The sequence below is a fragment of the Uloborus diversus genome, chromosome 1 (genome assembly GCF_026930045.1).
Source record: "Uloborus diversus isolate 005 chromosome 1, Udiv.v.3.1, whole genome shotgun sequence".
NCBI classification, from domain to species: domain Eukaryota; kingdom Metazoa; phylum Arthropoda; class Arachnida; order Araneae; family Uloboridae; genus Uloborus; species Uloborus diversus.
Window position 1 is genome coordinate 166,835,881 of NC_072731.1, and position 16,739 is coordinate 166,852,619.

The following is a 16,739-nucleotide window of genomic DNA, read 5'->3' on the forward strand; positions in this document are numbered from 1 at the left end:
CCAGAACAGACTTTCTTTAATATCATAAAAAATTAAGTTTTTTAAATTACACTTAGAAAAAATTTAAATGGTATGGCCCCTGAATATAAAATGTTGCTAAAGTTTTTAGAACCATAGTTTTGAAAAAAAATTTCATGGAAGAGCCCCATTACCACTTTCCCGTAAAATTGTTTATCATGTAAATTTTGTCTGCATTAGTGATTTTGAAACTTCAATTTAGAAATTGGGAAAGATGTAGGGGCAGAGAATTGATTTCGATCTATTAAAAAATATATATATATTGGGGGCACTCCCTGGGCTCCATCCCTTACCCTAACGTTAATAAAATGGCCTATAATCGCGTTTTTAAGGTTTCAATTTCTACCACTTTACGCTGAGACAACTGCACCTTTTTGTCCCTAAACATCAGCAAAGAAAGTCTAAAATGGAGTTTTTAAACCTTCAAGTTTCAAAAATTTTCCCCGGACCCCTCTTTCTTTATCAGATCACAAGTTTTTTCTCTTCTTTTTGCTAAATGCTTCGCCCTCCTTGGACTTTTTTCTGATTGCACAACTGAATTATACTTGCATTGGAAAACTGAGGAAAGCTGGGATTTTGCTAAACGCCCAGAATTAGGAATTGTCCTAAAATTCCTAAAATTTCTATTATGTTCACACTATATTCCCTACTTGTGCAGAAAAATGAAACTTTTCATGATGATATGCCTGTATTTTAGGACAAAATAAACTTCGTAGATCTTAAGAATTTTTTTTTTTTAAGAAAGAGAAAAACTTATGCTGTTGCCACTTTTTTTTCTAGAGAAGTGGGGGGGGGGGGGATGCAGTTAACAAAAACAGATGCTCAATATAAAACTGTTTTATCTATACTTTCTAAATCTTGCAGTCATTCCTCTTCTACAAAAAAGCTATAAGCTAAAATAAGAACTCAAATGTAAGCACTTGGCTCAAAAAGCATATTTAGAACAAAAGTTAAATGGTTTGTCCCCAGGTGGGAAGTAATATTTATTTTCATAATGCTTACCTTACGTTGTAGTCTGAGCATTAGCTTGTTCTTCTTGCTTTTATTTGTGTTTCTGTTCAGTGAAGTTGGATTATTTCTTGCGCATATAATTTTTAAATTTAGTCTCTAACTTTTTGTTTTAAAAATGTGAATAGTAGTTTGTTTTATTTAAATGCCATAGTAAACGAAATTCTCTTTGAACAGGGATGAATTTAAAGCATTTTATTTTCACAGGTATTGTCTCATGCTGATGCGGCGAGACAGAAGAGGTTGACAAGTAGCATGAAAATTCAAGCTGTATTATAAATTCCATGTTCTTTGTCTTTTACTGAAAACATATTGGTCATGATGAAGCAATCCAAAGCTTTTGTTTCAAATTCACTCCAAGATACAATTTCGTAAGCGGAGATTTTCTTATAGTTTTAGTTGCCATATAAAACAATTATTCATTTGCATCTTTAAATGATTTATCTGGAATTTACAGGGATATTTTTGATGATTCTGACATACCAAAAAGTATCAGATTATCTGATAAAAAGAAAAGTAGAGTGCAAGGTGCAAATCCAAAATGTATTGGATCCATTTTGGATTTGCACCTTGCACTCTACTTTTAATCCCTCCTTATTAAGGACATTTTTTCAGCAACAACAAAGCAAGTTGACAGACGCAGTTGGAAATATGTACATTTATTTTTGCTTCATACTTATCACTGTGTTAAAGAATAAAAGATTGAATGTGCCTTGTATTGTAATTTTCAAGATTGAATTTGAAACGTTTTATCATCCACTGCGAAAATCAAGCTTATACATTACGTTAAAGTTTAAAAAAAAAAAAAAAAACTTGATATTTGTTGTCCTAAAATTTTATCAAAATTGTATCCTAAAATTTTTGAAACCACCACTCCGATCCCTGTAAATGCCAGAAAGCGTCGCTCGGAGGATCTCTCCCCCTGTACTGACTAAATTACGAACAAATACAGGAGGCAAAATTTTTCACTGTAATGAGTTTTTTTTTTTGTCTGAAATGTCGTTTTTTCCGTTTTAAATAAAAATGTAACTGTCCCCCCCCCCCAAGCTTGTTCGTTTATTCAAAAAAATAAAAAAAGTTATGATTTCCAGCATTGTTAATATTAGTAAGACTATCGTTTTTTTTTTGAGGGCCTCAGGTTCAGGCTGCGCCTGGGGCCTCACAATCACATGATCCGCCACTGGAAGTAGTAGGACAGCAGCACCTGCTCTGGTTATAGTCTGAATGGTGATCTTTACTACCACAAGAATCTCTGTAAGTTCTGAAGTGAATGCCATGAAGTGGTTACTTCATCTTAGGAGCTTAGGACTTGAGTCAAAGTAAAAGACATAAACCCTTTGCCTTGATTTTTTATTCTTAAGATGAAGGTTTCACTTCATGGCATTTACTTCAGAACCAGTGAACCAGAGAAATAGACTGCCCTATTTGAACTTTGAACCATTAATCAGGGTTGCCAGATTTAAGAACAGTAAATACAAGACAGGCTTCTAAGAGTAAAAGGTGGGGGGGGGGGGGATATTTTTTAGGTTGAGGACAATTACTGGATATGGTGTATTTTCAGTGGCGGATCATGGGATTGTGAGGCCACAGGTGCAGCCTGATCCGGAGGCCCTCTATTGACACAACAAAAACGATATAGTTTATTAATATAAACAATGCAGAAAATCATATATTTTTAATTTTTTGAATAAAAAAACAAGCTATGGAGGAGGTGGGGGGGGGGGGGGGCAGTTACATTCTTATATAAAAGGGAAAAAAACGACATTTCTGACAAAAAAAACATTATTTTTTTTGTAATTTAGTCAGAGCAAGGGGAGATTTCCACTGAGAACCAATTTCTTGCATTTAGCAAAATCCCAGTTTTTTAGCCATTTTTTCAATGCAAGTGTAATTCAGTAGCGCAACCACAAAAAAATGTTAGAAGGGCGGGGGGGTACTTAACAAAAAAAAAGAGGAAACCTGATCTGATAAGTAAAGGGGTGGGGGGGTCAAAAATTTTGAAACTTTAAGTGTTAAAAACGTAATTTTAGATTTTCTTTGCTGATGTTTGGGGACAAAAAGGTGCAGGTGTCTCAGCGGAAAGTAGTAGAAATTGAAGCCTTACAAACGCGATTATAGGCCATATTTATTAACGTTAGGGTAAGGGATGGAGCCCACGGAGTGCCCCGATCAATCTTTTTTTAAAAATAGATCAAAATCAATCTCTCTCTCTCCCCCCCCCCTTCCCAATTTTCGAAATTGAAGTTTCAAAAACGCAATTGTAGACAAACTTTACATGATAAACCACTTTTCAAGAAAGAGGTGCTGAATCTCTTCTGTGAAAATTTGTTCAAAAATTATGGGCCCAAATGCTTCAGCGATTTTTTTTTACTCCGGGGCTATTCCACTTTTTTTCTAAGTGTAGTTTAAAAAAATTGATTTTTTATAATGTTAAAGGCAGGCAGTTCGCGGGGACCCTTGCTCGAATATTTCCTGAAATTTAAGTCTTAAAAAGGCGATTCTTAAGACCATATTTTGTAACATTAGGGCAAGTAATTTTTCGAGGGTCATTTAATAAGTCATCAATGAAGCCCTTTTATTTTCGTTCCTTTATTTTTTATTTATTTTTTGACTTCATTTGGATGATGAATTTCTTTCGTAGTACGTTTACAGAATGAAGAAAATATAAAAGAAACATCAAAATTTCTGAGTAAGCAGATTTTTTGACAGTATTTTCCTGGAAGTATTTATTTTCTTCTGAAATTCAAAAATCCTTATTCTGCAGAAGTTTTCAAGTAAACCTTAAAGCCTATGTTTTTCTATTTTTTTAAAAAAATCATTACCATCATTTTTTTTTTTTTTTGAAGCATTAAAACACACTCTTTACCTGTGAAGAATATGGCATATGTACACTCCTGAAAATAAAACTGAAACACTTCCATAGTTGGGGAAAACCTAACCTAGCAGCATTGTGAAAGCTACGCAGGTCTTATTCTTAATTATAGCATTACGATGCTGTCAGGTTAGGTTTGCCCTGGCCCAACTAGTTTATATATAAAACGTTTGCCTTTAATGAGTAAATCAATCTTTATGAAGTAGAAATTGTAAAATATATTACAAATAAATGGCACCAGTGAAAGAAGGAGAACACTCAAAACCAACTACTTTCGCAGCAGAGGCATTTCAAATTTTTATAGTAATTTTATGAAGCGTTTTTTCAATGAATTGACAGATGTTCCTTTTCTCTGTAACGAAAATACAATTTAAAGAAGAATGAACTGTGTGTGTATATATATATATATATATATATATATATATATATATATATATATATATATATATATTATTATTATTTTCTTCAAAAGCTATGCTTTTGTACCATTTAACCTATTATATTCAAAACACCATATCATCATTTAACACCATGATGGCAGCATTATTCTAAAAATTAAAGTTATTAAAGCATATTATTAAATTTATCTCAAAAAGAATGGTCTTGTCATTGAATGAAGACACAGAGCAAAAGCACTTTCACGAGCAGGAGTGAATCAAAACAGCGATGAACGTTCTTCCTCCAAAAAAAAAAGAAAAAGAAAAAATTCCCGCCTTTTCCAAATTACTTATTTAACTAAATACGTCATAAAACTATCGTGTTACGGGTTGGTTGTTAATGGTGGGAAAGCGGGAAACTTTGCAAAAATTAAAGAAAGAAAACACAGCTGTGCCATTATGCCGATGGCTTCGATCTGGACCCCCCACAGATCTGTTTGCTCCCTTCGGCTCTCTTCTCCCTTCTAGATAAGGAAGGGCAATATAATTGTTCTTCAAGAAAAGTGATCATTCGAAGAGGTCGAATTACGTCAACTTACATCCCATTTAGTAAATCCTGCTTGCCTTATAAACACCGACTCCGGCATAATTGCACAAATGACGACTGGGATATTTTGAAGACTGATATAATACTGCGACAAATGACGACTTGTTATTGCTTGTTTGGGGGGGGGGGTCTAACCCCCTCTAGACACGTCCTTGGCCAGGCCTGGATCTATAAATTTTGGGCCCCCTGCATCAAAATCTGTAGGGCCCCTCCCCAGAGGTCAGCAGCGTATATTCGTAATGTTAATAAGCCTTAGTGCTAGTTTTTTTTAAAAAAATTATTCCTTCAATTTCTTGGGCCGTTGGGCCCTTTACGGACGTGGGCCCCCCCACTGCGGTTACGCAGATCCGGGCCTGTCGTTGGCTATTCCAATTAAAGCAAATATCTTCATGATCAATAGTGTTTTTTGAGCAATCACGATTGCTTATTGTTCTCATTTGACTGTTTTGATGTTCCTATGATTTTATTTTCTACTGTCTCCAGGGCTGGCAAGTTTCTGCCGGGGCGGTTAAAACCACTGGTAGAAACCGGTTAAAACCGGCATGGCAAAAACCACTTTCTGCCACATTTTCGGCAGAAACTGGCAAAAACTCTCAAAATGACAAAAAAAAAAATATTGACAGACAGTAGAAAATGCATGGAAAAAATAATTGTTAACCAAAGCAGTTTACTTTACAATATTATCACAATTCATAATTAAATGTTACATTGTTTGGACCCTGCAGTTGCTGCTTGGAAAAGGTGGTTCAAAAAATCTAAAGTTTCTCAATTTAATACGCACGAATGAGAAACTTTAGAATATTCTTGGAACAGAAGAGCTAGCAGGCAATGCATCAAAGAACAAGCAATATTCATGAAACTTTCAAATTGTATATTTTTCAAAACTGGTCCATCATGTAGTAACTAGGGTATTGGTAAAAATTCAACTAGAAAAATGAGTTTCGAGAAGTGGGGCCAATTTGTTTTGCAAAGCTGTGATATTAGGTACAAAATTTAGATAATATTGGGAAGTAAAATTTGACACTTTCTTCTTGAAGCACATGATAATTTCAATCACAAGAAACTTAGATGAAGCTTATTTGCGAGCACATTGCAAACAGTAATGCCAGTTTAATTCTGTATGTCACTCCTCTATCCTAAGAACCTACAGTGGCTCCCAAAAGTGTTCGTACACCTTGAAATTTTGTAGTAAAACCAAAATAACGCAAAACTGAATTTGAATATGAAGTCCAATTTTTTTTCACACCATTCTTATGCCATTCTGAATAAAACCCAGTAGTTTTTTTCAAAATATTGCCAGATTTTATTTTTGAAATTTGTCAAAAAATGAAGAGACGGAGAAATAATACGCCACAAAAGTCGTCGTACACTCAAATTTTTTCGAATAAATTCATGATTAAAACTATCATATGTCATTTTTTTAATTATTTTTGCATTGTGTTGACCCTCTAAAGTCATTTGGCTTTAATTTTTTGTTTATTTATTCCTTAATATTGTGCTTTTTATTTTAAAATGACTGGTATTTGAAAAACACCGCAAACACCATTCGAAATTTGAATTGTTTCCTCACAGTAGCGGTAAATTGGTTTGAAATGTCTCTAAATTAAGTAATTTATACCATTCTATAGTGAAGTGCTTGATAAAATGCTTTAAAGACAAGAATCGGATCGAAAACACGGTAAGAAAAAGTCAACTGGCAAAGTTAACAATGCGTGATCGGAGGTTTACAGTTAAAAAAATTATGAAAAATACACATTTGAGTGCTGAAAAATTTCTGCAGAATTGAATGAAACATTTTACGTTTAATTTTCACCTAAAATTGTTCGCCAAGTTCTCTGATTAGCTGGATTAAATGGGACCTCTTCCTGCAGAAATTTTCTTGTTCGTGCGAATAACAGTAAGCTTACGCTTTCCGTCGCAAAATCAATGATAAATAAGCTCAAAACGTTTTGGAACAACGTCTTACTTATAGATGAAAATAAATTTAACATTTTGGGTTAAATTGTTGTATAACTGTAAATAAAAGAAAAAATGAGGAATTTAATCTGAAGAACTTAGTTGGATCAGTTAATCAGGACGGTGAAAGTGTTTTAGTGTGAGGGTGCATTACAGCATCAGGACTTGGAAATTTGGAATTTTTTGATTAAATAATGAATCATGCTGTTCATTTAAATATTTTAAAAAGCAATTTTAAACTATTAGCCCAAAATTTGGTAATCGGAAACAACTTTGTTTTTTATCGAGATAACGATAAGAAGCACACGTTTGCGTTTGGTGCCTCAAAAATTGTCCTTAAGCTTAGAAATACCCCCTCAATCTCCAGATTTGAACTTAATGTAACATATTTAGAGATATCTGGGGTCTAGATTACGAAAATACAGCTTTGAAACGAAAATAGAGCTAGAAACAGTAAGACTCAAACTGGGGTTGAACACTTACGCAGAAATTACGTAAAAAAAGAAAGAAAAAACAATGAAATCTATTCCCAGACGCTTAAAAGCTCTTGTTGATACTGCATGATGTTCTACTAAATAATAACTTTGTAAAAAGTTAGATTATTTACTAATTTTTTGACATTTTTTCAAAGTGTACGAAGACTTTTGTGAGATAAAATTTCCGGCAATTTTTGGTTTTTGATTTTTTAAAAATTGTGTTTTAATGTTTTGTTAAAAATTTTCATGTAGTTTTGTTAAATATAGATCATAGATCTTATAATAAAATACCTATTCCGAAATATTAATTCTAACCAATGGATAATGGCCTATTTCATTGAAAATCATAGGTGTACGAACACTTTTGGGAGCCACTGTATATGGTTTTTGTCCTTTGTTAGATTAATCCAAATATTTCGAGCTACAGCAATTGAAAAGTTCCCTTTCTGTACTAAATCCAGGGCACTAGCATAACATTTTATTCTTTACAATAATGAAATGAAGTTAATTTTTTAGTTTAAACAAATATCATTTAGTAATTACTTTAGCTTTTTAAGACAATTTTAAGTTTTTGCCAGTTTCTGCCGGTTTTAACCGGTTATAACCAGTTTCTGCCACTGGCAGGGCAAAAACTAGTTTCTGCCGGCAGAAAGCCAACCCTGACTGTCTCCCTCTGCAGCACCACTGTCGACCGACCACACGATGCTGCTCGTCCGGCGAAAACCATCTCCAGGTTGCGTCCATATCCTACACACACACACACTCATGCCTACACACAGACACAAATATACACGCACACACACTCATGCTTGCACACAGACACAAACACCCACGAATACATATACACACACACTCATGCCTGCATAGAGACACAAACACACACGCATACATACACATACCTATACACACACACACACATACCCACACACTCATGCCTCGACACAAACACACACACCTACATGGTACACACACACACACACACTCGTGATTGCAAAAAACACAATTTGAATTCAAAAAGTCATAATTCAAATTAATTTATCTTTTTTTTTAACAAGATGCATACTCTTTACTCAGCCGAGTGTACGAGTACTCGGCCAAAAAACTACTTGGAACGGTAAAAGTTATTTTAGCAAGACTAACTGTGCATATTATCGGAAAGTACTAGATAGTTTTGTGGAGTATTTAAAAACATACAATTTTGTACTAAAATTCTGGGAAGAATGAGGAAAATCCAAACTCCTCGGAAAATCTAAACAAAGGTACCTGAACCCTGGGGCCCCAAGCTCTATTGGGAGCAATCATCCCGGGCCTAAAATCCATGATTGTCTATCAATTTCCATGAGTTTTGAGGATTTACCATGGAAAACCATAATTTTGAGGATGTGACACTTGGCGGCTCCGAGGCCCCCTGCTTTGCTGGAGGCCCCAGCTATTGCCTCATGCACCTATGCGGTAATCCGCCACTGTGTTTTTTTAAGGGGTACTTTCTGACGTAGAACGTTACTTCATGAAAAATATAAAAAATTCAATCGTATCAAAGCATTAAACCTTACAAAATGTTGCTGATCAAAGTATAAAAATCATTATCTTTGCGATTACCAATGGATGTGCATTATACTCCCAACATTAGTCAATGAGCAAAGAGGAAGTAATCATTCGGCTCCTCACGGCTCCCCCCATGCCAAAACAAAAAAAAATTTAAACGAAAATAATTTCTGTGTTTGCAGCCATATGATTTTCCTTTTGCTCTTTTTTTCATTTTTGGCTTTACCAGGGTGGCGACAGGAACAGGAAAAAAAATTCCCTGATTTTTCCCTGATTAAGTTCATCAAATTTCCCCGATTTACGTTACCAATGACAATGGTTTCCTTTCTTTGCCCTACCTGAAAAGCATTGCATATTAAATAAAATGCAGTGTTTAAAACAGTTTAAGCTGTTAATTAAAAATATATTTTGAAAAGATGCTCCTTTTTTGGTAAAAATAGTTATTAAATTATCGACAGAGAAATATTATAGGAAATCTAAACCAAATACTTTATTTCCAGGAACCAGTTAACATAAGAATTCTAAGAAATTATTAAAACCACTCTTAAAGACATATGTATTCATGATAAAACTCAAAAATTCAAATGAATCAATCATAATCTTGAACTGAACTTTCAAGCAGTATAATTGTTACTGCAAGAGTAACAAGTGATAGTTCAAATATAGAAGTAATGTAGTTTTACTTAGGTAAAAAATACTGCACTGTGTGCACTGTGCAGGTAAACCGCAGTATCTGCAGAAATTAGTTTTGAGATATTTGAAGAAATGTGTGGTGGATTCAGTACTAACAATGGAAAATGTTGGAATTTTTTCACGTCTCTTTTTCAGCGGAAACCAAATAAGCGAGCTTGTACAGTAAAGGGAACGTACCATAGATGACAAAAATGCAAAAAGAAAACTCTAGTTTCTGCCCTTTACCTGTACACGGCAGAACAGACATATTTATGTAAAAAAAATTGAAATCTTCCAACAACCTGACATATTGAGCTATTCTCTAATCAAGAGCTTAGGTTTTAATGAAGGAATACAATATTTTAACTATTAAAAAATAATAAAAATATTTACTTATGTACACAACTCAATTTCAAATGATTTCATTAGTTGTTGAAAAAAAAAAACTTAGATTACTTTAATTACAAACAACATTGAAATGCAAAACCAATTATTAATTTCAAAATGTATATGGTTTTAAAATAAAAAAATTTTAAAGTCTGAAAAAAAAAACCCTACAAGTAATCTGAAGTAACAGGGAATAATAACATGGCAAAAAAAAACAAATTTGATTTTAAGTCCAAATTAATTTTAGCAATTCAATTAAAAATGTCAAGTGATAACTTAAAAATAATTTTCAGCATTAATTTAAAAAACAAAGATCCTTTCTTGAAGTCTTGAAAATTACATACTAATTACTTCAAGGCAATGAGTAAAAGCATGAGAGCAAAGTCATTAATGACGGCATCCTCTTTGCCTGTGGGGTTGTTTATTTTACGTAGCATGGAATGCATGAAGAAAAATTCAAGCTAGATGAAATAAAACAACTTTACAGACACAGAATCAATCATAAGAAGCATCACACCTCATTAATTTTACTTTTTAAAACAAATAATTGGCGGAAAATTCGTAGGGAATCAAAATACTTCATTTTGCAAGGAAAAAAAAATTTTTTTTCTTCATTTGATCAATTTTCCCTGATTTTTTGTTATTTTTTCAAATTTCTTGATATTTCCCTGAGTTCAAGTTCCCTGATCTGTCACCACCCTGTACTAAATTTTTTTCCCCTTAAAATAATATCTCGTTTTGTAAAATATTGTTATTAGCTAGAATACGGGACTTCATCCGTCCTGTATGGAAGTGCCCCAGGACACAGGACAATTCTTCAAAATACAGGACTGTCCCTTGAAATCCGGGAAGTCTGGCAACTCTGCTATCAACAGAACAGGTACTGCTACAGGTGTCTTACGACTTCTATTCACAAATAAGTTATTTCAAAACCAAACAAAAGGTGAATTATTGAGCACTTTTGCAAGCTTCATCGTTTGCATAAACAACTGGCTGCATTTTGAAGGAAAATCTGGTACCTTTTTGCAAACACTAATAATCATTTATAAAAGCTTTGTATGAAGGTGGGATGGTGAAACTGTTCCAAAACTTTATTTCTCAAGAAATTGCTATGTTTGACGGCAAAAGGTCGGGTTAAAAAAGGTATATTCTACTACATCTAACAAACAAATACCAAATTCAGCACGCAATACGCGAACCATCTTAAGAATGCCAAATAGGCGGAGAAAGAAATTCACACTAGATTTGTGGAAACAACGATGTGGCGAGACAAAACTTTGCTTTCAAACATTCTAGTATTTGTACAAAGGCAAAAACTAAGTTTAATTACTTATGCATGCCGTTTTGCTTACAATAGAAGGGAAAGTGCGAAAGATAAACAAATACAACCACGAGACAGAACATGAATTTCATTAATCCAGTAATATGCAGAACAAAAGCTACAGTTCACATAAAGCAACTTAACAAGAAAAATACAGAACATATTCAGTTAAAGGCTACAAACTTTAAATATGTTAATTTATTTTCGCTTTTCCCTTTGTCGAACACTAACAAATTCAAAAGACATTTGAAGTTGTAAAATTTATCACATCTAAAGTTTTATACATGCACTTACCTTTCGGTAATACAAAACAAGTTATTAACGATGAAAATATTGGCTTATCACAAATTTCCATGAAACAATTTCAAAACAAAACTTTTAAAATTTTTCTGACAGTTAACAGTTAAATCCTGGGCTCGAAAAGTTTTGTGCTGATGCCGACCGACTGAGCCTCATTTTTGCGGTTGCGTTCGACAAATCTCACCGATTTACCGGTAAGTAACCAGTTACAAACCGCAGCGTTCTATCATCTATCGGTTACGTCACCGGTTACCATTTTAAGCTGTTGATTGGTTGATTGGAGCATATGATCATAAATGGACAGTATTCACCTGACGTCACTGCGGGTAAAAACCCCTCACTGCAGTGCATTGTGGGAACTGTTGCAGACGAAAATCCGGCACTACAGCGTATAATAACACTTGATTTTGTGTGGCTTATAAACTCTTCTTTCTATTAAAAAATGGGAGGTTTTTTACGTTTTTAACTAAGAAACGTTGTAAAAGAATGATGAACGATTCATTTGATACGAAATACTCTCTTTATTATCGTATTTTCATGGGTTTAAGCCTCTTTGGTTTCTTATCAGAAACATGGTGAAAACTCGAATTCTCTTTTTATTTTCCCTGTTTCTCGGCATTTTCCATGCATTCGTAAGACTTTTTAAGCCCTTAACATGTTCATTATGCGCATGAAGTCCAGTAATCCTTAAATAAAACGAGTTTTTTTTAGCACTACTGACACTACGTAATTGGTCAAAATACCCGCAGACGGACAGCTGATGGGACCGTTGCCAAACCGTGAATAAGGTCTATTGTCACGTGATTGACTACCGGTCGCTCTCGGTCGTGCGCCCTTGTACACACTGCAACTTCTTCTATCGTTCCTTACTACTTTGTTCGTGTCGTGTTCAAACATGTGTTCGTATGTGTCAATCTTATGAGAAAAACAAAATATATTTTCAAAATGTGACATTAAATGTCATATTAGTAAATAGAGAACTTTCTATTTTACTGTTTTGTGAATAAATCATCTGGTTACTATCACACAAAATCATCTGTAATTCTCCTTGCTCTTGGTAAGTGAGACTTCTAATGCTTTTGAAAACATAAAATTCAGAACATTTCGTTAATTGCTAGGCTTTTTCTGAATTGACACAAATATGAAGGGCATTGTCATAACTCGGAACATTTGGAGCGTTTGCAAATTTTTGGGCAAAATAGTCGAAACGAAGCACATACATGCCTGCTTGTCAGACGTTGTCAGAATTAATATTGCGGTCAGCCCTGGTTGCACCCCAACATAGACTTTACGGGGAAAAAAGGTTTTATTTTTGAAATTTCCTCAATATTTTAAATTATGTATAATCTATTAAACCCAGGAGCATTGCTGCAAGGGGGCGCACCGGGAGACATACTTCTGGGGTAAACAACAGTGGCGGCTCGTCACTATGGGCTGGGCCCACCCGGAAAAATAGTGCATAATTAGATTATTTAAAAATGTCTTTTTGTGTTTCAGTTTTAAATAAAATCAGGCATGAAACTGATTTTAAATTTCTAGCACTCTGCTAATCACTAATATAAAAAAAAAAAGTTTATTTTCTGTTTACTAGTGACAGCGCTTTAAGAATGATCCTTCAGGCCATTTCAACGGCGACCCGCAACTAAAACCAACTGCGAGCATTACGAAAACGACAAGCAACGTCAACCCAAACAATGTGTATGGGCCGGCTCCCTTCTTGCCCCTTCGAAAAATATCTTCATGCAATAGTAGAAGCAGCGGGAGGAATGTGTCTCCTTTCGCGTCGCTTATACGATGTTTCAGTGAGGCAAAGGGCAAAAATTTCGGAGCCCACCCCACGTAGAAAGGAAAAGCTCTCTCATCGCTTTCTCTCTCTCTCTCTTTTGATTTAATCTATTTTTTCCTTTTCTTTAATCTTAAACTGCTGCTACTATCAAGTATTGGGGTTTACAATATTTTGGGTTCCTACTCATTTTATTGCATGGGATGCCCATTTTAATACAGTGAAACCTGTGTAAGTTGACCGCTTGTGGTGCAGTACTTTGGTGGTCAACTTAGACAGGTGGTCAACTTATAAAGGGTGGTAATGATTTTTTTTTTTATTTTTTTGTCATTTCTTGCACCATGGACCATGTATTCATTTCTGGAATAATTGGTACTTACTCTTTCTGTTTAACTCACTTTATTGTTTAACATTACTTTGAAACAATAATTTAAAATGTTATTCAAATATTTTTGCTTTTTTACTCGTTTTTTACTAAATTAGACACTAGTTTTAGAAATTCCGTATGTGTCAGCTAATTTTCGCCGACTTTCTACCTTTTCATATAATTTTAATCATACTTTTATCAATCTCAAGTTCAACTAACTTTCTTTTTGAAACCATTTTATGTACAACTTTTACACAAAGAGCAACAAGCTGGACTCTCCTAGTTCATAAAGGCAGTTGAAAATGAAAATCTCCTATCTCTTAATCTCTTGCACCAGAAATAAGTAACTTTTCTCTTTAGCACAATTCCAGTGTTGCCTCAAAATATTGCTACTGGAAGAAAAGACTTTGTACTTTTTCTACTGACACCAGTTTTCTGTTTTCATTGAACGGAGAGTACAAAAAGCAATCTCAAATAGAACAACAAAAGAAAAACTTCGGAGAATAAAGAGCAGCATAAGTTTTATGCTGCTGTTTTATTTAGTTGGTAAAATGCTGGTCTAAAGCATCAAAATTATTCTTGAAAAACTATAAAAAAAAATAATAATAAAAGAAAATAATTTGCTTGATTAAGTTAAAAAAAAAACAAGTGGTCAACTTACAAAGGGTTTTTTACAATACTCCAAACCAAATTTGGTTTACATTAGTGGTCAAGATAGACAGGTGGTCAAGATAGAGAGGTGGTCAAGTTACAGAGGTTTTCCTTCATTATATGAGATAGGTCCAATTCCGTTCCCGACAAAAGCGGTCAACATAGGCAGGTGGTCAACTTACAAAGGTGGTCAACTTTACAGGTTTTACTGTATGTTTATTTTTCTTTATGGAACTAAGAGCACATTCTCAAAATTTCTGAATGGAGATTTTATTTTCGAAAAGGAGTTTGCCATTTTTTAAGTTTCAGTTTGAATTTAGGTTCAGATGGTTTTCAGTGTCGGGCTAGTATAATAAGAGTTAAGATTATATTTTTGAATTAAAAGCTGTTCCTAAAATAGTCTTCATTGGGTGAGGTTTTTTCAATTTTCTTATAAGCTATGATATTTGGTTCAAGTAATAAGTCTTAATCGTGTTGGGCTTATTGTCATGCCTCTTTTACGCTAGAGTATTCTAACGCTGAGCAAACCTAAATTATTACTCAATTAAAAGTAATTTATATTTCTTATAAAAATAATATATTGGTAATTAAGTAAATTGCGTGTTTCTAGAAAAATTAGTTACCAGTTTCGTAATTTGATATAAACGAAGCATGTTAAAGTGAAAGTTAATGCTGTTGCATGATCCCAGTCACAATCTAATTTTCCTACCCTGCATGGGAAAAAGAGGGGGTCTTATTATTTGGTACGCCCACCTTAGTTCTCTTCATTTTATCTGTTTTCCTTTTTTTTTGTGTGAAAACTTTATACAATTGTCAGAGGCAACCCGAACTGAAACTTTTGGGAGGAGAGTGGTTAAGTTCTCAATTCATAAAATGAAACTCCAAACTTTACCGAATGATAAAAAATGAACATGCACATATATTTAAATGTAATTACAAGATACATTAGGCCTAAACAGCTATATGGACTCGAAATTTGACAAATAAAGACTGTTTTGGGAGGCCACAATGACCTCCATCGGGGTGCCCCGATAACAGCGGGCCCACCCGCCAAATTAAACCATGAACCGCAACTGGTAAACAACAAAATGAATTTACAAGTTCATGAAAAATTTTAATACTTCAATCCTGAAAAAAATTCCAAATATTTTAAATTTTTATTCTGGGTGAAAGTTTTCTGTATTTTTATAGATTTCCTTTTTTTTTCTATTTTTCGAGAAAGTTTTAATTGGAATGAGACAGATTAACAAGCCCATCCAAGAGGATGCAAGTACTTAAACTCTGAATCCCCCCCCCCAGATTATTAAATGTCAAAATATGCAGAAAAAAAAGTGTTCTTGATTGTATTTTATCTGTTTTGAATTGAACCAAACTAAACTATTTAAAAATCAGTGAACCATTTCGTTACATGAAATGATGTTTGAAAGAATGATGCACATTTTTTAAATGTAAATTTTTTCTAATAATAATCCTTTCTCTTCTTTTTTAGTCTTTGGTAATCAATAATATGGCTCTAGTATTAACTCCAATTTTAAAAAATTCGATGCACAGCACACCAAATTCTGCCAAGACTTCTCACGTGAAATTCAACCTTCCTGAAGAACAAGGGAGTGTAATTGAATATTTGCAAGGAAATGCAGAGGCTTCTCCAATCATAAAAGCAAATTTAATATCTAAAACTATTTTATCTCCTTCAACGCAGGTAAAGAAAAATATTCTGTTTTGGTTTGTGTTGATTGTATTTACTTCCTGTAATTCTTACTTCTTCTTTCTTTAATTCTGAATTGTATTATGTATATTTTTCAGTAATTTGACCAAATACCAGATATTCGGTCAAAAGTTAGGCCACATGCCGAATATTTGATTGTAAAGCAGCAACTTGAAAAAATATGATGTGAACCCCACACTGCTTCCTTTTACAGTTAATATATAATCAGTGTTTATTCACAACTCAAAAGACAGGGTGCATCTTCCCCCAAATATCAAGAAGACCCCCCCTTCCCCCAAAGCAAGAATGCCCCCCAAAAGAGAAAAATACCCCTCAAAACATCCTCTCCCTAAAAATTTCAATAGCACAGTCTGCCCCATGTACCCCCCTATGTGGGCACCTCTGCAAAAGAATGAGTTCGCCTGTTCATGTACGCATGCTAGAAGCAAAGCTTCTTAAATGCATAACTTTTTTTAGACATTTTCTTACATCTATAAAAATATAGTAAACATAGAGAATGATAATGGTATATCAAAGCGATATTTTTTGTAAGCTTCTGAGATCTGAATTTGGAGGAGAAAAACTAAATGTAAGAGGAATATTAATATGTTATAAATAGGGCCAAAGCATGCAAAATATTAACAACTCCTATTTGTTGCCAAGCTGATGCAGAAAAGAATTAACACTGATT

The 16,739-nt window shown here is 33.9% G+C and overlaps 2 protein-coding genes across 3 annotated transcripts in view; one reads left to right on the top strand and one right to left on the bottom strand.

The window, feature by feature from the left end:
- Positions 1–11,628, bottom strand: part of LOC129222817 (uncharacterized) — a 47,609-nt gene extending 35,981 nt beyond the window's left edge. For both annotated transcript variants that reach the window (XM_054857387.1, XM_054857371.1), the window contains exon 1: positions 11,534–11,628. The gene's annotated coding sequence lies outside the window, so the exon portion shown is untranslated. The remainder of the gene's footprint in view (positions 1–11,533) is intronic.
- Positions 11,629–12,403: 775 nt separating this feature from the next.
- LOC129222843 (RNA polymerase I-specific transcription initiation factor RRN3-like) overlaps positions 12,404–16,739 on the top strand; it is a 50,526-nt gene continuing 46,190 nt past the window's right edge. The window contains exons 1-2 of the mRNA XM_054857397.1: positions 12,404–12,596; positions 15,830–16,042. Coding sequence (XP_054713372.1) covers positions 15,848–16,042 — 195 coding nt within the window. The 5' untranslated portion in view covers positions 12,404–12,596; positions 15,830–15,847. The remainder of the gene's footprint in view (positions 12,597–15,829; positions 16,043–16,739) is intronic.